Here is a 23,583-nt window from a genome sequence, read left to right on the forward strand (position 1 = left end):
GAGACTTGATCATCACTTCAACTAATCTCATCTGTCTATCACACTATTCACATTGTTCACAGTGTAGACAAAAATCAGGAGAAGCGTGTGCTCAGTTTGACATGCTCTAAACATAAAAATAGTACAAAATGCAGCATTAAAGACCCCTGGGTCTCTTTTGCAAAAGGAATAATGTTATGTCTACTATAATCTTTTCTGATTTATAGCCTTTTCTAAAGCTGCCTCTGCAGTTACGGTGTTGCTGGGATTTGTTTAAGAGTTTTCCAAGTCTGTCACAGAGATGGTAGCATTTTAATGATCAGGATAATAAGCCTAGCATGAACCTGGACTCAATCCTACAAACGTTTACGCACTCCTGCATGTAATCTTGCTGACTTCCATGGCCTTGCCAGATGAAGGTGGAAATTTGTAAAGAGTTCTTCAATTCAGTACAATGAAAAACACTAAGATCCTTAAACTCCACTGAACACAAATAACACTACAATAAAAGAACCCAAAGTGCTGCAAAAGTACAAAGCCCTCCATTTTCTCCATGCTGAGCAGATGGTTAGATCCTCAGATTTCCACTTCCAGCTGTAAATACTAGAATGAATAGCATTTCTGCACTTTTGAGTGCCCAGCAATCTATTTAGACAGCTAAAAATGGAATGCAACTTTGGACTCTCATTTTTAAATCTCAGCTAGATCTTAAGATTATGCAACTTGATAATACGTCAGAAATAGATGAAATAATTTCAGATCCACTTGTTTTTAACTTATAAATAGCATTAACTAAATTTAAATTTTAAAGTGGAAGAAAACCACCAATGTGTGTTAAGCTTCCATTTAATGTGATTTAAAACAGGTGAACACAAATTCTTGAAAACAGACTATATTTCTTTTACCTTTTCTCTTACAAGTAACTAACTCTATAAGATGATAATGATCCAACACAAGCATGGAACAAAAAGATTTCAAAGTAATGGCTTTACTCCTATTTTAGGTTCAGCAAACCAGCTCTATTTTCTACCAGATTATATGTATATAATGGGACTTGATGCCTCAGAAGTACTAAGATAATAATGCAATTCAGTCTCCTAATTCTCCTATGGAGTACTATTCTCACAGAAGAAATAACCGATACACCTAATAAATTAAGAGACTGGCTTGAGTCTGTACATATGTGCTGTTACTAAACTGTGAAATGAACCCAGATCCTGGTTCAGCGTTCCATCCACTAGACTATTTTAAAGCAAGACAATAGCAGAACCCCAGGGAGATTTAAGGATTTTTTACTTACTGGGCCGATTGGTGACATTTACAAAACATTAGCACAACAAGCTTTTTAGCACAATACATTAAAAATACTGGAGAAGGTAAAAATACAGCTTAAAAATCCTTAGCTGAATCTGTTAGGTTGTGACATTCTGTTCAAGAAATATCTTCCTCCTCTTGATTATTTGAGTTGTTCAGACTGTCTTTCCCTTTTCTGACATTTGTGGTAAGGAAAAGACCAGTTTAAGACAACATGATCCCAGGAGGTATTAGTGACAGTTGTGGATATTACAAGTGCATTATTATAAATGAACCATTTCAAAGATGGGAATTCCACGAAACATGCTTAGTGACTAGAGATTCAAAATTTATCAAGACGTAGCAGAAAGGTTCTTATTCTTGCTCAAGACCATGCCCTTCATGAAGAATGATGTCAAGGCAGGTCTGTGAAGGCAGAGCCCTTATCTTCAACATCGTTTTAATATATTCCTTCTCCATGCACAGAACCTATTGCATGCTTGCAAATTGCAGAATTTTCTTCTACAAGGAAGCATTATATCCAGTAATGATACAACATATCATTACTTGACATGATTATACTTGGAATTCAAATTCCCTTAAATAAATTTCCATTGCTCAGATTCCTCATATCCTCAAATTCCTTAGAGTTACTATTTCATCAGAAGAACATGAGAACATTTCCATAATACTATCTTTCATTACATCACCACTTACTGGTTCTCGAAAGACAAACTAAAAGTTTTGGTTTTCCTACAACTTGTAAGCAGTATCATGTAAAGAGTTCTTGGGTCATTTAATGTGCATCTTTCAACTTTCTTTGTCTTTGGCGAGTACAGTAATACACTGCTGTGCAAGATTAATAGATTTCAAGGCCAGGAGGGACTACTGTGATCATCTACTCAGACTCCCCTCATCACACTGGCAACAGGATTTCCCCGAGTTACTTCTTGCTTCAGGTCTGATACCTGAGGTTCCGTTAGAGCATATTTTAATTAAAAATGTTCCAGTTGTGGAGAATTCTTGGTACCCTTGGTAAATTGTTCCAATGGTTAATTACCCTCATTGTTAAAAATAATCATGCTCTATTTCTTCTCTGAATGAATTTATCCTCAATAGCCAGATACCAAGTCTCATCATGTACTTGCCCAATAGACTGAAGAGCCCTCTGTTATTAAATTTCTGCTCCCCATGTAGCAGTTATAACTATGATCAAGCTACCTTTTTAAATGTCACGTGCATTTATAGTTGGGGAAAAAATACACATAATATTGTTCAGCGGTGTGTTACCGTGTAATTAAAGATAGAATCACAAGGCACACAGAGAGAGGGAATGGCATAAGAAACTTAATGCTAATGTTTTCTGACTGCTGAGTATGCAACAACATAACTTTTTGCTTTGTTTTCAGGTTTTATTTTTAATAGCAGTATTACTAAAACAGAATTAATTATAATCTCATCTAAAAATATAGATGCAAATGAACTATACCAATCTGGTTCCAATAAGCATTTTGTAGTGTAGAAGACTGTAACGCATCATCATTAGGAAGATTTCATTAATGACTGTGTTGCGTGCTTTCCAGCTGAGCATGGGCAAACATTCAAAGCATCATTAAGAATTTTGGTCAGTACCATAAATGCTGGTCTGCATGTTTATATGTTTGTGTATGCAATACCTCTGACAGAAGACAGAATTGTTTCTTTCCAGCAATAAAGATACACATACACAATCCAATAAACAAATATTTAAATACAGCCTATATCTGCATTGGAAGAAATCCATGCCTTTAGGTAAAACTATTGTGCTTTTTTTTTTTTTAAGAAATCTCCAACCCTGCAAAACAGTAAATAAATCTTCAGGGTTTTTTTAATAGGCTGTTAAGAATTCTCAGAGCTATCATCACCACTGGGATGGTTCCTGTCTTTCATCGACAATCCCAGAAAACACAAGACTCGCAATAAAGATATTCTAAAAATATAAATTTCTGAGTTACTAAATCATGGATCTTAAATCAGGTTACCCATTATGAATTAAGATGTCCAAAATGGTGCTAAAACAGGGTGTGGGACACAAAAGTTGATCTCAGTGCCCACTGTAGCCAATATAATAATAAACCACGTATACTTCATAGTATCTTCCATCAGAGTATGTCAAAGCATTTTCCAAGCATTCATCAAGCAAATATCGTAACACATCTTCAGAGCTGTGACGTATGGCTATTTCCATTTTCTAGATGAGAAATGAGACTGAGAGAAGTCACCTGGCATGGCAATGGCAAAGTTGGAAAAAAAACATTGATTTGCCTCTCCCTTCTGTGCTTTAAGCGGCAGTCAGCATCGTCTCCTCCCAAAGGCAGAAGTAGCTGGACTTCCCGGAGTACAAACTTGAAAATTTCATCTTATGAATATAAAATGTGCCCCAAAGCCACAAAATAAAGCCATTTTCCTCACAATGGGATGCCAATAGTGTGAAGAGAAGGAAGAAGCAGAATAGGAAGAAATGTTTTACAGCTCTCTTCTCCCTCTAGATATTTTTAAATTGCCTTTGGGTATTGATAGAATTTTTGCATCTTTCATTTATGGTGCAAATGGCCATCTGTTTCAACAGATTGTTTAAAAGAAACGGAGCTGTGGACAATCTGTCTCAGACTTTAGAGGTGAATGACTAACTTAATTTCATAATCAATTTCAACCAAATAAGATTTGCCTAATTTCCAGGCTGCTACCAGAATACTGTGGAATGTCTCTTCTTCATTAGATTAATTTAGAGATGAGAGGGGGACAGAAGAATGCCCCTCTAAATATGACAACATATTCTGCTTTACTTGAGTGCCACCCTCAGGAGCTGATGTGAAGTGGAGGTAAGCTTACCTGTCAAAGATTCTCTGGGGCTGCAGCACGCTATACATAACATGAGTCATATGATCTTTAGCAGCAACGACTTCTGGAGGAGGATCATACTTATTCACAGCAGCAACCTGTTTCCACGGTTTAGGGCCAAAAGAAAGACGAGCAGTGATGTAATTGTTTCCAGCTGCAATATGCTTCACAGATCACTATGAATACTGATGGCTTCATATTTATGAGGGTCAGTCTTGGTATTTGGGTTGTCTGTGAGCACTCCACTACATAAATCTTTTCAGGGGATTAAGCATAATTTGATAGATGGATGGAAGGCAGCCAGACGTAGCTTACTATCTTTAATATATTCAACCTTTTACTAGAAAGAAAACAGGATGCCACATAAGATACAAAATAATTTTCCTTAGATTTTAATTATCCATTAATTTGCACCCTCTCAGTGCTGGTGGAAGAATTCAGAGTATTCCATGAATGTAGTGCCTGTTTAGATTCACTAGCTGAGTAACAATGGCTGCTAAATAAATTTCTTCACTGAACAAAGCTTTTAGGTAAGCTTTGCATTTTTACGTACCACAGCTGCTCCAGAAATTCTGCAAATATATGTCTGGATTTAAAAGCAAAAGTCTCTGAATTTGTAGCCTATCTTGGGGGCTGAAACATGGGAGATTTGTCACACCCAAATGACTACAAAGCTACATTTGCATGCACAGTTTTTTATATTCTTTATTTAGAAAAATTCCAGAATGACATGATGTTTACATACCTTTTCTTCCACTGAAATCTTCTTGAGATCCAGTTCTGTTAGTTGGAGCAACGTGAAAATCACCAAGAGCCAATAATCCGTTTGTTCCTGAAGGACAGTTTCCACTTTGACATAAAGTACTTAACTTCATCAATCTAATATTTAATTTCAAACGGTTGAAATTAAATTGGCCTTAATACGTTGCAACACAAAAAGCTTTTTACCCTGAAGGATGTCAATACACTGTACAAATTGCCCCCCCCCCCCCCCCCAAGCTTAGCTTCTGCAACAAAAGCTAATAGTGTTCAAAAGTCTGCAATACATTGTTCAAAAGGTCAAGGTGGGAATTTAAAAATCACCACCATACCCACTAGAACACCAAGACAGACTGCTGGAGAACCAAAAGCATTATCTGTACTGGGTAATAAACTATGGTTAATACTTTTAACCTTAGTAGTACTGTAGGAACTTTAAAAGAGAATTTGCATTATAAATTCATCATCATATATGCTTTTAAGTCTGAGACAGTAAAAAAAAAAATTAAAAATCTAATTAAAAAGCTGATGCTGACAAATTAATGAAGCTTCTTAGTTCTAAAACCAGTAAGGTCCTGTTAAAACAACTGAAATTCAGAGAGTCATCTTAAGGTGATTGCTGCATGTATAAGTTATTAAAACAGTAATTGAAAGGAATAGGATCAGACTTTGCTTAGGGGAAGGACATCTAAACAGAAAAAGGCTTTCAGATCACGGAGGACCAGGGGCAGCCTATTTTGGGTATTTTTTCATGCTAATTTCACGGTGTGCCACGACAGACCATTCTCACAAAAGCCAATACAAAACTGGCAATTTCAGAAGGGAGAAGTTAAACCCTTAACATTTTTCTTCTCTCTGACAATGGAAATCACTGTAAAATTCAATCATAATTTAGAAATCACAAAAGTCAGGATAGAATCGTCTTTGATCACTCAGGACAAATTACAAATGCAGAGTCAAAGTCAGAATTTCTGATATTTTGCAAATGTCGTTGTTGATAAAATGGATGTTTAATTCATTAATTGAGGAATATTACAGGAGCCATAAATGAGAACTGAGTAAATCCTAAAGAAGAAAAGAAGATACAGATTCCAGAGACACATGATTTTAAAAGGGGTACTATTAAGTTCCTTTGAGCTTTTCCCAGGAACAATCAAGTACAGACCTTCAAAGTAAACAAAAAGGGGATCTTTTCCCAAACAAAAATCACGGCATACTGTGAGTACAAATACTTAAATGGATTCACAAATGGAATTAATAAAATTCATGGATTTACTACATACGAAACACAATGATTCATATGCAGCTTTGGTTCAGACAAAGTTCCCAGACAAAGGTGGGTAACCATGCCAGGGAAACCATCACTCATCATTTCTTGTACTCGTTGCCTGAAATGAGCTGGCCACTCTCAGAGATAGAAACTGTGGCTATATAGATTCTGGCGTGACCCAAAACAGCAGTTCTAGGTTCTTAGTTTTGGCTTCCTCTTTAGTACTTTCTTACCTGTACAGGATTTTTTAAAAGATTTAAAACTCTGAGGAGAGGCAGATCTTCAATACATTCAAGTTCACGCAGCTCTGCAATCTAATTAGTGACAGAAACAGAGCATAAATCAGCAGCAACAGAATCCATGATAACTATGGGGGAAAAAAGTACTTTAATCCCTGCTCTTAAAATCTGGACATAAAAAAAATTCATTATACTCACAAAATGGGTATACATGTTAACTGCATTCAATAAGGCACTTCTAGTCACAAAAGGCAGACAACTTCAATGTTAGCTGGAGAAACAGTATAATACAGACAGCAATTTCAAACCACCTGCGTTTTCCCAGTTCTTTCAAATGTCAAGCCCTAACACATTTAGCTTTTATGTGGCTGATGTGCTTAAGTGAGGCAATTCTGCAGTTATATTTGCACTTCAGTTGACTAGCAAAAAAATAATTCCTTCTAAGAAGAGTTTCTTTTCACTGGAGCTCAAGTTCATCCTACCTAACTTGCAGCACTTGACTGAAAAGTATCAGCATAGTTGTCCTTGGCTGTCTGTGTCCAGAGGGTGATGCATTCCGCTTAAGGTCTCATCTATCCACAAAAGAAACCTGGGTTGGCTGCACTCAGGCACATCAGGTAAGCATTAAAAGTTACGTGGGATTAATCAAAGTTTGTGTGCCCAAAGCAAAGTCACACTAGAGGCACTCACGCTAGACCCTGAGCGAACAGTTGTAAGGCTCTCAATTAAAACAAAATGGGTCAAATGGAATTCACATCGCCTCATTTTAGCCATCTGTTAAGTTAGCCCAAGTCAGTCGCTTAACCTCACTTTATAATCAGTGGAGAGAGGCAGTTCCAGAGGTCATCTGATCCACGGTAGGCTGGGATGAATTGCCTTGTAAGGATACCTGTTTTTCCTCCACTGCTGAAAGACTGAACCTAGAAGACCAGATTCTATCCCTAACTTATACTCAGCTTATTTAAAGTGTCTAAAAACAAACCTCAACCATGGCCTACCCAATATTCATTTTGAGATAACAAGAAGCAAGCCGCGGAACAGTTTTGACCGAGTGAAATGTCATTTGGGTGGATTTCCTAAATAAATCATAGAATGCCAACAGTCAACATTTGAAAATCACTGAACATGTATATGAGAGACATGGTTTGCAGATAAACCTGTGGTGTCCATTTTTGAAAAATCAAGCATTTAGGATCACTCTGGGTGATAGTGAGCTGAAGTAACTCAGATATTTCTGTGTTAATTAATTAAATTATCTTCAAATTATTCTTCAGAAGGAAATGTTCAAAAAATGGTGACTCATTAAACAGTTTCAATAACATCATTAAAAGAGGCAAATTTTGATGAGGTAAAATTAATAGCTTTTGCGCGCCGTAAAGAACAGTGGAAACTATATGAGGCAATGGAAGTGGTGTTATTAATGCTAACAGCAACCACACTATTAGTTAGTTTCCTGTCTTGTGCAATTGATGTACCTTTAAATGTCAACCTGAACATAGTGTGAGAAAAAGAATTCATAGTGTCTTGAATTAAATCCTGTAAATTTATGTTGCAAGTGGGGAAAAATGACAGAAAATGTTCAATTCCTGGTTTATATTTTTATTTCTTATTTTCTTAGATTTTTTTTTTCACATGCAGATCTGTCTGTGATGTCAAAATGATTCATGAATTGACGGTCTTTTCAGTTAAGGACCCTGGAAGCTCAATATCAAAAGTATTATGTATATATGGCTTGAGTTTCAAAATTCAAATACAAATGAGTTGGATTGTATCATTGTACTTCCAGTGAAAATTCTGCTGCATAACAAAAGCCACTTTATAACAGAGTACATGCAGTTCTGCCTTACAGGAAGTTTCCAGCTGAGAGCTCAGAAGAATCTGTGGTCATAAAATTGGGCTGAGAGATATTAGCAAACCCTCCTGAGGCCTGGCAGTTGAAAAGCTGTGATGTAAGTAAAGATCCTCAAGAATAATCAAGCTGAAAAAGCTGCATACTCATCCCTGTCTTATCCACCCAAGGGAGCACTGTTAGTTCTTTATGTACGTGAGCACTAAATACTACAGAAGTGATACCTACATGAAGATAAACCCATCTAGAGATATTAAATAAGACCTGAGGAGTACACTATCAAGCAACATGTGAAACAGTATTGCAGTAAAATACCAAAGGAAAAAATGTCATCTTTTCTAATATTCATTTCTTGCAGTGTTGTAAGATTTTTTTGATTAAGCCTTAAAGGGATTGAATTTTAGAAAAAAAAAAAATATGCGTTCTTAGAAAAAGCTGAGATCAATATTAAGTATGCTACCTGGTTATCCTCTAGGTTGATCACGTCTAGTAGATCATGTTCCTCCAAGCCTTCTAGACTAGTTATTTTATTGCTAGATAGGTCCAGCTTCTGTAGAGTTTTCAAGCTGTCCAACCCAGTTATCTTCTCAATCCGGTTAGAGCTCTAAAAGGAAATGAAAACATATAAACTGTTGATACAGTTCTACAGATGGAAAACAACATTCCTGAGGAAGAACAGAGTTCATTTTATTATTGAGAATCCTATTACAAATAGGCCTTTTATGCATTAGCCCCATCTTCATCTTCAGATGACGTATTACAGCTTTCCATACTGCTCAAGGAAAAAGGAATCAGCCATCTTCTGATTAACTTTTCTTCAAATCACCTTGAATAGCAGTGAGAGACAACAGCAATAAAAAGAGCTCTAGCATTCTTTTAGAGCTGATACTGGCTAAAAGATACTCTTGTCACTATCCAACTCAAAATTTAGAAAATAGATATGCACATAAAATTATAGAATATATATACATAAATACATAGAATTTCCCTCTGTAATCATGGTTAAATTTACACTTATGATTACAGAATAAATAATGAAAATATTATGGCAGAACAATACAGTACTGTCTTCTTTGGACTACAGGCAGTCTATAAAAATATCTCTAGGATACACAAGTTCATCTGAATGCATACTAAATGAAGGCAGACTTTATCTACTGTCAGTGACAGCATGCACAGAAATGTTAAAAAAACCCAACAAACCCACCTTACTATAAGTTCATCTAGACTCTAACACAAGAAATGACCCAAGCTTTTGAGAACTCATAACCAACTACCATTGTTTTACATTCCTTCCAAACAAGGTACAAGATAAAAGACCTACATTTCTCCCCGGACACCAGATGGCTTCATTTCTCAGGGCCTCACAAATCATATACTCGTTTCTGCTATGAACTCCAAATAGGTACAACATGCTAGGTTCTGTACTCATCTTTGTCCCAGTGGCCACACATACCCAGATGGCCTCTCAGCACGATTCTTTCTGTATAACCTTGCAAGTTATATTTTTCCATCAGCATCACCTTGTGCTGAAAGCTTAGAAGCCTCATATTCTATTAATAAATATTTAGGAACTATTGAAATAAATAAGCCAGCTGACTCTAATGTTAATCCAGTTGTCTGTCCTTGACATTTTTCCTGACTTTTAAATGTTTAATTAGGTTATTAATAGCATGGAGGCTCCCTCTTCTCTTCCTGTTCTTCGTTAGACCTCTGTTTAATACGATACAGCTCAGAGCTCTAGTTGCAAAATGCTACGCAAGAGGTGCACATAAAATTCTATGAACAAAAGGGATTTGTGTAGAGATCCTTTTTTGCGAAGCATAAAATTCCTAAGAGTCCAGTTCATTAGAGCTACACTTCTCATTTTTTGCAAACATAAGCAGAATAAAGGCCTTTCGGTATAGCTAGGCAGTATTTACAGTTTTTGAAGCCTTTCTTTCAAACTTCAGACCTTACTACTCTTTCAACCTAAAAAGCTCAAGGGAAAAAGGAAAAGAAAGCTGAATCAATGGGAAGAGAGGGGATCACTGCTGCCATGAAAAAAGAACTGCATTTTATTATAATTAGTAAAAGAAAATGCTATGCTAAATCTGTCTATTTACATAATTTCCACATAACTGTCTACTTTGCTAATTAAAAAAGACAAGCAGTTGTATAAATAATCATGTCAGCATGTAAGAACCAAAACTGAAGAACATGTTCATATTAATGAGGTTTAGCTGTTAACACAACCTCCAAAACATCTTACAGCACATATAATCATTACTAACAGAATTATTATTAGGCCTTTTAACAGATGAGGAAATCAGTGCACACAATGGTTGAACGACTTACTGTAGTTCTCCCCGAAGAAAGCCTTTAGAGAAAAGATCTTCCTGTCAGCTTAGATTGGCAAAATCATGTCTAAAAGTTCTGAAATGAACTATAGGAGTATGACAATCTGAGTTAATCTTATCCACTAAAAATGAGACAAAATTCAGTTTTATTGCCGCTAAGGCCGTAACTGGAAGCTACTGAAGGTATTATATATCTGAAATATAAGTATATTAAAAATACGTTACTGAACACTATTTGAATATATTATTCAAAACATACTACTGTCCACTTTTAAACGTGAATACCTTTCCTGAATATCAAAGCAGTAATAAGTACAAGGGCCAATCAGGCCTTGATGGGTACAGACCTTAGTTACTCTTTTCTATATCAATTATTACAGAACAGAAGAAAAATCTTTAAAATTTTAAAAGGATTGGAAAAGAATATTTCTATTCTTGATAAGGGAGTCATTCGCTTTACCTAAAATATTTATGTAGGTGCTTAAGACTAATGTAGCAAATACGAGCATATTTATATGTATAGTTTTTTGGTACTCATTTTTAAAATCCCATTAAATATTTTTTAAATTATTATTACAAACTAAAACCTATTAAGAAGTAGCCTGTTGTATTTTATACCAACTGAATTGCATTAAAAATACTTTTTGCTTGTGTTTCTGCACAACTTCTATATTGATGGCTCTTAACCTATTAAGTATCTCGAAATGATTTAGAAGAAAGCATTGGTATTATTAAGGACACTTTACAAACATGGAACTGAGGAACACTGAGATAAATGCCTTCCCAAGACCTGTAAAAGAGCAAGATGCATGCCAACAAGCGTAGGCATTGACAGATAGAGGTGTCTATCTGGGCTAGTTATCCTTGGCTATCTTCATAACCAACAGAGAGAAACAGGCACTTCCAAGGCCTGATGCATCTTGTGTTAATGTAGGTGTCAGCAGCTGGATCAGAACAATGAAGTATTTTAAGTGTCCATTTCTCTCCACTGAATTTTGAGGCAGCAGAGAACAACTAGCTCACATGTAGTTGTCTACACTGCAGAAAACTGAAGCCAGATAAGATAAATCCCGCTAAAGCATCTAGAAATATAACCTAGAAATGTTGTATTTAAACAAATATACCCTAGATATCTTGATGGAAAGCTGGCAATATAAAGCTTCCAATCTCATTACAAGATCCTTAAAAAAATTAAACAAAGATCCTTTAATAACATATCAGATTTGCATACTAAACTTGACTTGGTTTCTAAAATGAATGCAGGCTTCTCAGTCTTCGTTTTTCCCTCTCCTGTCTCAGCTCACTGCTGTCATGAACACAACTTTATGAGGAAATGTACTTTTTAAAAAAAATCTTCACTGTTTGTATTGTGGGACTTGCACAGTAAGTAACTTCTTGCACATCACCTAAGTAACAACAAAACCTACGCAGAGCAAATGCAAAATATCTTTGGAGAAATTCAAAACCCAGCTGGACAGGCCCTGAGCAACCTCCACTGAAGATGGCTCTGCTTTGAGCAGGAAGCTGGATCAGATGACCTTCACAGCTCCTTTTTAACCTATATCATTCTATGATCCTGTATTAATAAAAAAATGTGTCCAGGATTATACATATCTCTGAAAATTTGTTATGTAATTACCTTCACATTTATTAAGGCATTGATATATTGATAAAAGATAGACAGGCAAACAACTAGAATTACGTCTTTCTTACCAGATTGAGTATTCTGATAGGTAAATTCTCAAGGCCACTGATTGCAATGAGTCTGTTGTGTGACAAACTAAGATGAGTCAGACTGTGACACTTCTCCAGTCCTCTTATCTCCTCTATGTTATTAACTACACAGAGGTTTTTGCACTTAAGGAAAATAACTGAACACAAAACCTTAGCAATAATCAGTAGCTAAATTAGCCAAGGGAGCTGAATTTTATGGTAAGGGGAGCTGGACATCAAATGCTTCATGCTAAGTAGTTTAAAATCCTGGCTGCTCACACCCACCCCTTTCTGAAGCTTACTGCCTCCTTGTTTGACATAGCTTTTTGCGGGGCTGCAGGATAAGCGACACTGATCCAGCTAGAAACATCCTCTCCTTTTTGGAGGAGCTTTTAACTCAGATAATTTCTGTGACCTGGTTTACAGTGCAGCCCTTCAAGCTGGCATAACTGGGCTAATGGCAAATCAAGAAAGTAGTGGAAATGGGGGAACAGGAGTGTGGGGAAGGAACTACTTTGCCAGCATCTTGCAAAACTATGCTGTAAATCTCTGGTCTTCTCATCAGATGCATATGCACAGGCTAAAACATAGGGGTCTTTATGCCTTTGACTTTAACTGGGCACCAGTCATGTGAGGTCAGCTGTAGAATACAGGCACGTGGCTGAGTCATCAGAGGAAGGCACGATCTTTTTATGTCTACGGAGTACTTAACATGGCTCCAAACTGACCTTGACCTTCAATCTTTATACACAAATTATCCAAGTAATAACAGGCGATAGTACTATATGGGGCTATTTCACTAATTTATACCTGTTCTATACTGGCCATCTGTACTGAAAGGGGAAAGTGTATTTTAAATTAACATTAATCTCAAAACCAGCAGTAAAAGTAGTTAGGATTCCTCTCAGCAAACTTCAGCATTAACATAACTACCCAGATTCCTTAAACAAAGCATGTTTCCTTTGACAACAAGCTATCTCAGATTGCTCTCTTACAATGGGATGAACTGCAGAGGTACCTGACTCTGTATCTCTCCACTGTACCGAAATCAGGTAACTCTGATCCAGGCATCTAATTGTTTGGTTAGGCAAGAAGAATTGCACTTGTATTGTAAGTGTCCAAGCTGGAACTAGTTACATAAAAAACCAAGAAATGTAACTGAAAAAAATAGCCAGAACATGCAGGACACAGAGAAATGCCTTTAGGCAATCACAGAATAAAACATTTTTCATTGACTTGAGAGAATGAACTCTGCCTGCAAAGAGGGGCAAGTGAATTTTCATTCACATTTCTAGTCTTACCAGGCAGCAGACCAATTATCAGGACTTTTTTTCTCTCAGTCTGAATGATATTGTAACCAAACAAAATGTAAGCTTAGCCAGGGCCAGCAGAATACTCTTTAATATCTGTGACCTAACTCTGTTTTTTCCTAACTGCATTCCTAGCTAAGGACTTAATTGTACGCTACCTAAGTTCTACACTCACAGGCCTAGACGGGGAAGGAGAGGAGGAGAAATGAGCTGGTAAGCACAGATTTATCTTTTCATAGGACCTCACACTAGGCTGTCTTTGTTATTTAGAAAAGAAACCAAAACCATCCACAGGCACTGATATTTGACAGATATTCATTGATTTGCATGCAAAATGGGACTGCTTCTCTTTCAGCTGAGGAGGAAAAGTTTTGGCAAGGAAAAGATATTGTTTAAGCCATAAGCATCAATATGAGGCAGCAAATTGCTCAGCACTAAAAACTAATATGATCAGTTTTAGTCTTTTAATGACTCGCTATAATGCTTTGTCAGATATTATTGCCCAAGCTGTCTCCCTTTCTGGTTTGGGCAGTTTCCTCCTCGAAAACTCACTTATGATCCTGTCAGGTGTGCTTGTGTCTGCACCTGTCAGAAGAAAGTTACAATGACCTTACCATTTGCATCATAATTCACTTAAATATGGTAAGAAATAGTTACTGTCAACAAGAAATGCATGCCAAACATTTCTGCTACTGTATGACATTTAATATAGTATTTTCATTTACGATTACAAAGAACAGCTTGTTTTGTCTGCCATGTCTTCGTCGAGGAGTGCTTGACATGGGTTAGGAACAGTGCCATTTTGCTATTCTAAATTCTGCACTTCTAAATTCTGCACTTCTAAATTCTGCACTCATTTTCTTCTATTTCAGAGGGTCCTGTTGCAACTGTACGCATGAAACAGTTTTTATCCCCATTTCAATGGCATCTTCATTGACAAATGAAGAAATTGAAGATGGCACGCTGCTGCATTGAAACCAAATGAAAAATTACTGATTCAGATCCACAATACAAATCTCTTGATCTTTTTTCCTTTTCATTTTGCTGTATGGTTTTTGCTCTGTGATGGAAAATTAGAATTGCAAAGGGATGGTGTCTCAATGCCATTTTCTGACAAGAATCATGTCACCTGCACACCTTGTGAAACGTGTGAATAACGAAACCTGGATGCCCTGCAAATGCTTTATCTGCTCCTACATGAAAAAGGCATTGTATTAATATCGTTTGGTAATGGGCTACTTTGAGGACAAGAGACAGAGAAAAAACTGCAACAGCCTGCTGTCTTCTCCTTTTCAGAGAGCAGAAAATCAGGATGCAATTTATGAGGCAAAGAGGAAAGGTTCATGAGCCCTCAGGAAGCAATTGTAGGTAAGGCAGCATGTCAACATGAAACTCCAGAAGACCTTTCAGAAAAGCTAAGAGAATCTTTAGGGAGACTAAGAGTGCTATGGACAGCCTTGGAGAAGTAAGCAATGAAGAAACTTAATCTGCAGGTTCACGTTTGTCTGATTTCTGCCAGAACAGTGTTTCTAATCCCACAAACTGGGTACCACAGTGAGAACGTGGAAGGTGTGTAGCAGAACACCTTCGCTCTGTGTACTTCCCTCAGCACACTCCAGGAAGTTTTCTCTCACTTAAAGATTCTCTTCGTTGTCATTAAACAGCCTTGTCCTCCACAAAGCCTCTACAGTCCCTGAGTAATTAGCTATGTCTGAGATTAAACAACATGCAACTTTTTCAATTAAGGGAGCTTAGTGTTCCAAGCTGATTTCCTATTAACCTTTCTTATATAAAAATACTGGGATTATTTGTTACCTCTGCCATGCAAAGACAGTGTGACATGTCAGTTTTTTGGTTTTACATGATGCAAAGTGGAGGTTTTTTTGTGTTCCTCTAGCAGGCTAATACCTTACATGTATACACAAACACCTTTAACACCAGGCATGCTTAAGTAAATTAAGATCAGTTTCACCACCAGAATTACAGTGTTTAATCTTGCTTCTAAAGACAAAACTGACGTGAAGGAAAAATACAAAGAAAACAGGTATCTGTTTGAAGCAAGCAGCTGTTCAGAAAGCAACCAAGCAACTTTTCTCCCATTCAAGTTTCCATAAAGGATACAATCCAGCAAGAGTTTAGTAAGTGACTGGTATGCTGACAAATCTTGCATTTTAGGTATTTGATTGTGTGAAAAATCTACTTCCTAAAGAAAAAAGGAGACAGAAAGTTACTTTTTTTTCTTCAGCACTTACAGCTGTCTTGTGAAACTAAACGGCTGTTACATTAAACTTGCGATCAAGGGTGTGGAAGAAATAAGAAGATAATTAATATTAATATTGGGACATAAACAAAAAGGGTCTTTCTTATGACACATAGAATTCACATTTTGGGAAATTCCAAAACTACACGTTCTTCCAACATTATCATTAATGGTCCTGTAATTATGCATACATATTAAAAAAACTAACAAAGAAGACAGAGAAATACATAAAGGACGTATTTCAAAACAATCTCCTGCTTTTTATAACCCAAAGTGGGCAACAAGAAAACAACAGCAAAGGGAAGACTAGCACACAGTTACACTTTAAGTACGTGTTTCACAATAACGACTGACACCAGTCAATTTGAAAGGCAGGAACTGATCCCACTAAAGGTCTGATGAATTCGACAAACAAGGAAAAAATTCTGGCTATGTCTACCTCTGGCTAGAACAGTTAGCTGTACAATACACCTTCCCATGGCACGCCAGGGTTCAGAGTGTGAAAGAAAATTAAAGACTGAAACATGCAGTGTAAAATACCCAAACATTTGGAAAAGCTATTAAAATGTCAAATGAGGTAAGAAAGAAGAATAAGGCGGGCATAAAAATTCGCTTTTGCACATGTCCAAATACAATGTCTAAATTAGATTTAGAAAACCATTTTGAATTTAAACCTATAAAATGCATTTTTTGCAACTTACCTTGAGATTTTTAGGTGGTTTAAAAATGAAATATGTAGTCAATTCATTGTTGGAAGCATTCAGTTCTAGTAAGTGAGGCATGTGACTGATACAAGAAAGATCTAGTAACAAAACAAAATGTCAAATCCTGTACATGAATGCATAGGTAAATGCAGAGATCATCATGTCAAAATGTGATAATTATGTCCTATAGCAATCAAGAATCAATTTGTAGTTACACATTCAGAAAGCAATGTTTGAAATGCAGAAATCAGATATATTAACACCCTCTACTAGAAAAAAATATGGTTCTAAACCACGAGGAATAAATATTCAAGTTCTACATTAAATTTCCATTATGTCAACTGATTTGTCTATAAGCCAGAATATAGTTTGATATTCTAGCTACCTCTAGAATGACAGAGAGACTACCTCTGTCCTAAGTTATTAATTAGTGGAGAAAAGTATTTAGTCCACTACTGAAGACTAAATGACTAGTTGCTATGGAAAAGTCCCTGCTCTGTTCAGACCTAGCCTTCACAGACAAACTGTTAGTAAAATGAGCACAAAGAAGTGCTGCCTTACAAAAGTGCTGCTATTATTGGACTCCAGCACCTCAAGTGAAATGAACTTGAAAGAAATAATGCAACAGGCTGCCATCACAGCTTATTCCTTTTGCTGTTAAATTAAAAAATGAGTTGGGGAGTACAAGGGAGAGGGAAGGAGTAGAAGATGATGGAGTGTATCCCAGTGTCCATTTGTTACCTTCTAAATCCAGGATATAATTTTTTACATTTTGTCACCAATGGGAAACCTTGACAAAGGAAAGCCCAAGGCTGGCAAAACTGTACCAGACATAACTTTAAATATTATGACATCTGCACATGTAAAATCTCAACCTTAATCTTGTATTGACATGCTTGCTTGCTTTTCCGTATTTGGATAATAAACTGGACAATAATCTCCATGTTCCCACTGATAAGCATATGCTGGTACAGCTGTCTGAACGGTCCATACATCATTCTCAAGAAGATCTAGCCATTGCCTCAGCCTGTAGAGCTGGAGTAGTTACGCCATTAAAATGTAGACCAGGCTTTGTGATATTAAAGCTACATGGTACAGTGCATTTCTCATCTTAAATGATTTCACAACCCAAGAATTTACTAGTGTATTTACTACATACCATTAATTTTATTATATGAAAGTTCCAGCTTTTGTAGGTGAACGTATCTGGAGAGAATGTTAATGTCACTTAACTCACGACCCTGGAAAAAAAAAGCAAAGAGACTTTAATAACTAGCTGTATAACCTCACCCGCTCTCCCAAGAGATACACAGTAGCAGGAGACATTGAAGAGGTGCCCCAAGGTCCCTCCAGCTGGATGTGTCAGAGCAGGATGACATATACAGAAAGTGATGTTAGACCTGCAGACCAGCCACGAATGGAGAAAATGTCAAAAGACGACTTTAAAACACAACCAGGAGAGATAGCTGTAGCTAGGAAAAATGCCAGAAAAACAAGGCTGCATAGAAAAGGGAGCGGCAGCAAGTAATCTTTAAAAAGACACAACTATTTTAACTTTCTAAAGGGACAATGAATGCAGCATTCTCACGTTTAGCACGTTCCTCTATTTTTTCTCCAGCTGGCTGAAGCAGGAAGATACATTTTCACACCCAAAGACTGGGTAAGGCAAAATGTTACTCCTGTTGCTACTAAGTGAACAAAACAATGCCGATATGGCAGTTGTCAGCAGGAGCCATGTGTCTTGTCAAAAGTCCCGTGTACACGAAACAGCATTGACAGGTAGAGACAAAAATCTGCCTCTTGAAATTTTTTTTACTAGACCAACTATTTGCTGTTAAAAAGAGGAAACCTTTGAGCAGAGAAGCACTTTACAATGACGTTCTTTGCTTCTACTTACTGAAAGCGACAGATTAAGATAAACGTATTCGATACCAGGGGCTGAGCGCCCCAGCTTGTGGAGACCCTCAGCCACAGTGTCTTCATCCAACACTCCATCACACTGACCCTACAAAATACCAGAAAGGGGGGGGGGCAGGGAGAAGAATGGATTAAGTGGAGACTTATGAAATGAAATTCCACACTCTGTAGAATCTGGGGGCTGCTTCGGATGCAGCCGGGAACAGTGTTTAATAAAAGTCCTCAATCAAATGCTGCTTTCAGTGCTCCATCGCCCCACTAAGGCACTGCACATTAGGAAAAATGATGAATATAGCCCTCAAAACACATAAACAGAAACATATCACGTACTAGCTCTATACATTGAAAAAGGTTCAACAATTTTTTGTTGGGATTTTTTTTTACTTTATGGTTTAAATGCACAGCTCTAAATGGGACCTGTTTCCAGAGATGTTGAGCCATGAAACTCACATTGATTATGGATGTTAACATCTCAGCAAATCAGCACTAACATAACCCCAGTGTTGTACCCCAATATGCACATTATTGGAGGCCCTTTAAATTTGTTCAGCATGAGCAGCTAGCGCTACTCTTCAGAGAACAATCCTTGCCAAAGAGGGTACTTGACAGATGGCACTAATGAACCACTGCATAAGTTTAATGAGAAAATAAGCCAATGGCTTGTGAAATTCCTATGAGCTTGGAGAAGTCACACAACAACTGCTAATCTAGGGACGAAGATAAATAATGTTTCAAATGGTAACCATCTAAATTATAGCACCTACATGTTATAGCAATGGAGACTACAGATGCATTTCCATTAGGTAAAAGTATGAGGGGATAATGCTGTGGCAGTGGACGCTTCAGAGCCCAGCAGAGCAGGGAGAAAAAATTCACTTGGGTCCAGGGGCTTATTGAATCTCAGGGCTGGGCATATAAACAGAAAGGGGTTTAATTTGGCCATCCATATGCCAGCTTATCCTTAGTCTTTATATAGCAAGGAGCAAAAGGGGCACTCCAGAACTATCCTGGACGCCACAGGGATGGAAGGGACCCTAAAAAAAGGCAGAAATGAGAGGTGAAGGGAAACAGACCAAACCAGCCTTTCCTGTCTTTGGGGAAATGAGAAATCACTACCTGGTGCCCCCATCGACTCCCCCTTCTTTCCCCCCCAACTACACTGAGCGATAAGGAGGGAAAGGGCTCTTCCTTCACAAGCACACCCCTCCCCAGATAGCTGGGGGGCACTGAGCTGAACCTCTGTGCGCTGTGACTCCTCTTCCTCTTTGTCATCCTCCTCCTGCTTGTCCTCTTGGTGAGGCAGGCTGAGCTGTGGCTGCCGTAGGCTGGGCCCGTCCTGGGGCAGATTCCCAGGGATCCCGTGGGAGAGGTGTTGCAGGGGCCTATAAGAAGGGGGAAGCAGCTCACCGAGGCCGCCCTCTCCCCCCTTCTCCTCGCCCCCCGCCATGACCTGTAATAAGAAGCGAGGACACGGAGGGAGCTGCGCTATCGGTGCTTCGCACTCGAGCACCACCCCGTCACCCCTCCGAACAGGCCGCCGCCATCTTGTTTGCTCTCCTGTTGTCGTGGAGACGGGAGAAGCGCCACTGCCCCTGCGGGGAAGGGGATTCGCGCCAGCCCGACAGCCAGCCAATAGGAAAGCGGCGGGTGGAGCGGTGCAGGATGGGAGTTGTAGTTCCCTGCGCGGGGCTCGCTCGTAGGGGCGGGCGGGCCGCAGAGCATTTTGGGAGTTGTAGTCCGCCTCACAGGCGGTCTCCTCAGGCGGTGCCACCCGGCTGGCAGAGATGCTTGTATGGCTGATGGCCACGCCCATCACCCTTTCTCTTCTTCCCCACTCTTCCGCAGCAGGGCTTTGCCTCCATTTGTGTGTTCCAGATCTGAACACAAACTCAATACTGTCAGACAAATAATCTTCAGGGCACCGTTATCCAGCCACAAAGCCCCAGGCCAAAATGGGCTCTGTGCAAGATGGCGGCTTTGCTCAGCGGCACCGTAACAAGAACAAGGGCCCTGCAGAGAGTCTGCGGCCCTGACTTCCAGTCAGCTGTTTTAGCCATAGGCCAGTCTGGGTTGTCCTAGTTTTTGTCTGGGAGGACTGGTGACATTGACAATTGATATTGGAGGTCTCAGCCATCTGCTGGGGTGAGGGTCTGGGGCTGTTTGAAATGGTGAAGTAATGTGCTTCCTTAAGAAAAAATTACAATTTCAGAACAGGTGGGAAAAAATCTATATAGTTTTGCTGGAAACATTTGGGAAATAATGAGCGATCAGGTTGTCACAGCAGGGGGAAGTAAAATGACAGCTTTTGAAATATCTTTGCTTGGTGTCTTGTTTTTTTATCACCACAGCCTGACTGGCTTCTGTGGTCAATCTGGGTTTGGGCAGTGTGTGGACCCATCTTGGCGCACAGTGCGCCCATGGGTGACAGCTGCTAGAGCGGGCACCGGTGCTGCGAACTTTCTGGGGTGACGGTTTTGTTTAGCCCTGCAAATCACTGCTGCACCATGTTAAAAATTACTGATTTGTTAGCATTCCTTTTTGAGGAAATGGAAAGCTCGTCACACCATGTTTCGGAAGAAGAAATAAAAATCCCTGATCATAGCAAACAACAAGCTTTGGGCCACAAAAAAAAATCTTACAGATACCAAGCCACTCTTAATATGTCTTAAGCAAAGACGCTAAAGAGTTTTACGCAAGCATGTTTCGTGATAAGTTGAGTTGTGCACAGGAACCGCTTGGCTCCAGTCATGCCCTGTGGCAGTGAGTTCCACAAGTTCATTAGTGCAGAAAAAAAAGAAGAAAAGTTCTTTGTTTTCAATTTAGGCCTCATTTTAGGGTTCCCCCATTCCTGGTCCATCATCTAGCCGCCTTCTTATGTTGCAGAACAGGGTAAAATGAGAAAGTAAAGCCAGAAAATAAAGGAGGGGAGGAAGAGAAGATCTGCCTGGATGTCTCCAAATACAGGTCCCTGTGAGATAAACATGGGGAGAGCACTGCTCCTCATGGTAAAACAATTTCATGTTAGGGACAAGGGATTCCTGTCAACTGCAATGTGTCTCCAACATGGGTCATGACAGCCAGGTGAGCCTTGAGAGTCTTGTAATTCTGGGTTTCAACATCACATAATTGCCTTCTCTGTGTTTGTAAAATGACACCCGTCTTTGACTGCAATGGCTATTGCTTAATAAAAAATAGAGGAAGATATAAAAACTCCTTATGGACATTATCCACTGATTTTTATCTTTGTGCTTCAGGGAAACATTATGATAACTGCAATAAAGCTACCCCAAATTACCTTCCTTCATTATCTTGCTGGCCATAAATGTTAAAATCCTTAATGAGATTTACTCCTTTTCCACTAAGCACCCCGTGCCTCCTCCCACAGCCCTCTGGGCACAGAGGCTGCTCTGCGAAGGCTCTTCTCCAGATGATGCACGTCTAGGACCGCATTCAGGAATGGGCAGCAAAGGCAATGGCTGGAGAGCTTGGGAAAAGATGGAAAATCCTGAAAGAGAAGGAGGGATCCTATCTGGGAGTATGTTTTCGGAGGCTTTTGGATTTGTTGTGATCTAGGAGAACAATTTCTGAATCATCAGAGCTACAAAGCGAAGTAGGAGCTGCTTGAGGACAGCAGTACTTCCTCCCTACATGGCTGCTGTAGCTGTTTCAAGCTTTCATGGTATCTAGGATATTATCTTTGTCAAAACCACACCATTTCATAGTCTACATCTGCAGATTTCGCCTTCTGATAGGACAAGAGGAAATGGCCTCAAGTTGCGCCAGGGGAGGTTTAGATTGGATGTGAGGAAAAATGTCTTTACTGAAAGAGTGGTGAAACATTGGAACAGGCTGCCCAGGGAAGTGGTTGAGTCCCCATCCCTGGAGGTATTTAAAAGACGTGTAGATGAGGCGCTGAGGGACATGGTTTAGTGGGCATGGTGGTGTTGGGTTGACAGTTGGACTTGATGATCTTAGAGGTCTTTTCCAACCTCAATGATTCTATGATTCTATGATTCTGCAAACAGGGAAAGTAACTTTTTGATGTGAACCCTGCACTCCCTGACTGCAGGGTTATCAGCGCCTGCTTCCTTCCTGTGCTGGGACTCCCTGTGACCACAGGACATGGCTTTCAGCCACCACGTGCCCTCCTGGTAGCCCAACGCCACAGTGTGTGGGTGAAACGACTGCTGCCTGTCCCCACCACACACCTGCAGTGTCAAGTCACACGTTGGGCTGCAAATGGCACAGGAGGGCTGAACCCCACCTGACCAGTCAGTCTGCTCTGGCTGCCCGCTGCCATCCACGTGCAACAAGCACAGAAGCACCATCAGCCAGGTGGGCTGAAACACAGAGAGCAAATGCTGAGCCCATACGAACATCCCCAGTGCTCACTGCAAACCTAAAACACCGGCTGCTTCGTGGCACCTTACACCGCACAGACCTCTTCGAAACAGCTTCCTGTGTGTAAAACACTGCTGCAATGAGACAGGACAGTCCTGCTGTCTCTTTCAACCGGCACGGGGGTTTTCTTACTGTGCCTCCCACATTTTAAAACAGAGGGCACTTGGGTCACCCCATAGGAGGTGGTACACCTTTTACCCAACTGAGTTGCGGAAACATCTATCTTTAGCTGGGGCTTGTTCAAAGGACTGTTAAAGGGCTTCAAGCTATCTGCAATCTGGGCAAGCTTTGTGCTGTGGAACGGCTATGAGGTTTTAGAGAGAAAAAAAAAACCTGCAGAGAACCTTTTATTCTAGATCACAACTTTGGCTGAGTCTGACATCCTGCAACCACACAAGGAGGAGCACCCTGCCTACCGAGCCAGGTTGCTACTGCAGCCAGAAACACCTACAGCAGCAGAGCCCTACCAGGACCTGGTACTGCTCATGTGGCTTTCCTGTCACTCATCTGGTGGCTGTTGGAGACTCGGGACAGAAGGGGATGGCTCGGAGCCTCGCGATTGCTCTGGAGGCTCCGTCGTTTGCGGTGGGTGGCAGTGACAGCCACCAAGTGCAGATACTGCCTGGCAGAATCCCCCCCCTCAGTTTGTGGGGTGCGCGGGGTGTGTGGT

General features: G+C 39.4%; 1 protein-coding gene across 2 annotated transcripts in view; it reads right to left on the bottom strand.

The window, feature by feature from the left end:
• LRGUK (leucine rich repeats and guanylate kinase domain containing) overlaps positions 1-19,999 on the bottom strand; it is a 55,911-nt gene extending 35,912 nt beyond the window's left edge. For both annotated transcript variants that reach the window (XM_076346334.1, XM_076346241.1), the window contains exons 1-10: positions 19,750-19,999; positions 18,493-18,600; positions 17,755-17,836; positions 16,593-16,693; positions 15,753-15,834; positions 12,322-12,446; positions 8,730-8,873; positions 6,415-6,495; positions 4,898-4,984; positions 4,144-4,250 (exon numbers count right to left, since the gene is read on the bottom strand). In XM_076346334.1, coding sequence (XP_076202449.1) covers positions 4,144-4,250; positions 4,898-4,984; positions 6,415-6,495; positions 8,730-8,873; positions 12,322-12,446; positions 15,753-15,834; positions 16,593-16,693; positions 17,755-17,836; positions 18,493-18,600; positions 19,750-19,959 — 1,127 coding nt within the window. In that variant the 5' untranslated portion in view covers positions 19,960-19,999. The remainder of the gene's footprint in view (positions 1-4,143; positions 4,251-4,897; positions 4,985-6,414; positions 6,496-8,729; positions 8,874-12,321; positions 12,447-15,752; positions 15,835-16,592; positions 16,694-17,754; positions 17,837-18,492; positions 18,601-19,749) is intronic.
• Positions 20,000-23,583: the final 3,584 nt, after the last annotated feature.

The sequence above is a fragment of the Aptenodytes patagonicus genome, chromosome 1 (assembly GCF_965638725.1).
Source record: "Aptenodytes patagonicus chromosome 1, bAptPat1.pri.cur, whole genome shotgun sequence".
NCBI classification, from domain to species: domain Eukaryota; kingdom Metazoa; phylum Chordata; class Aves; order Sphenisciformes; family Spheniscidae; genus Aptenodytes; species Aptenodytes patagonicus.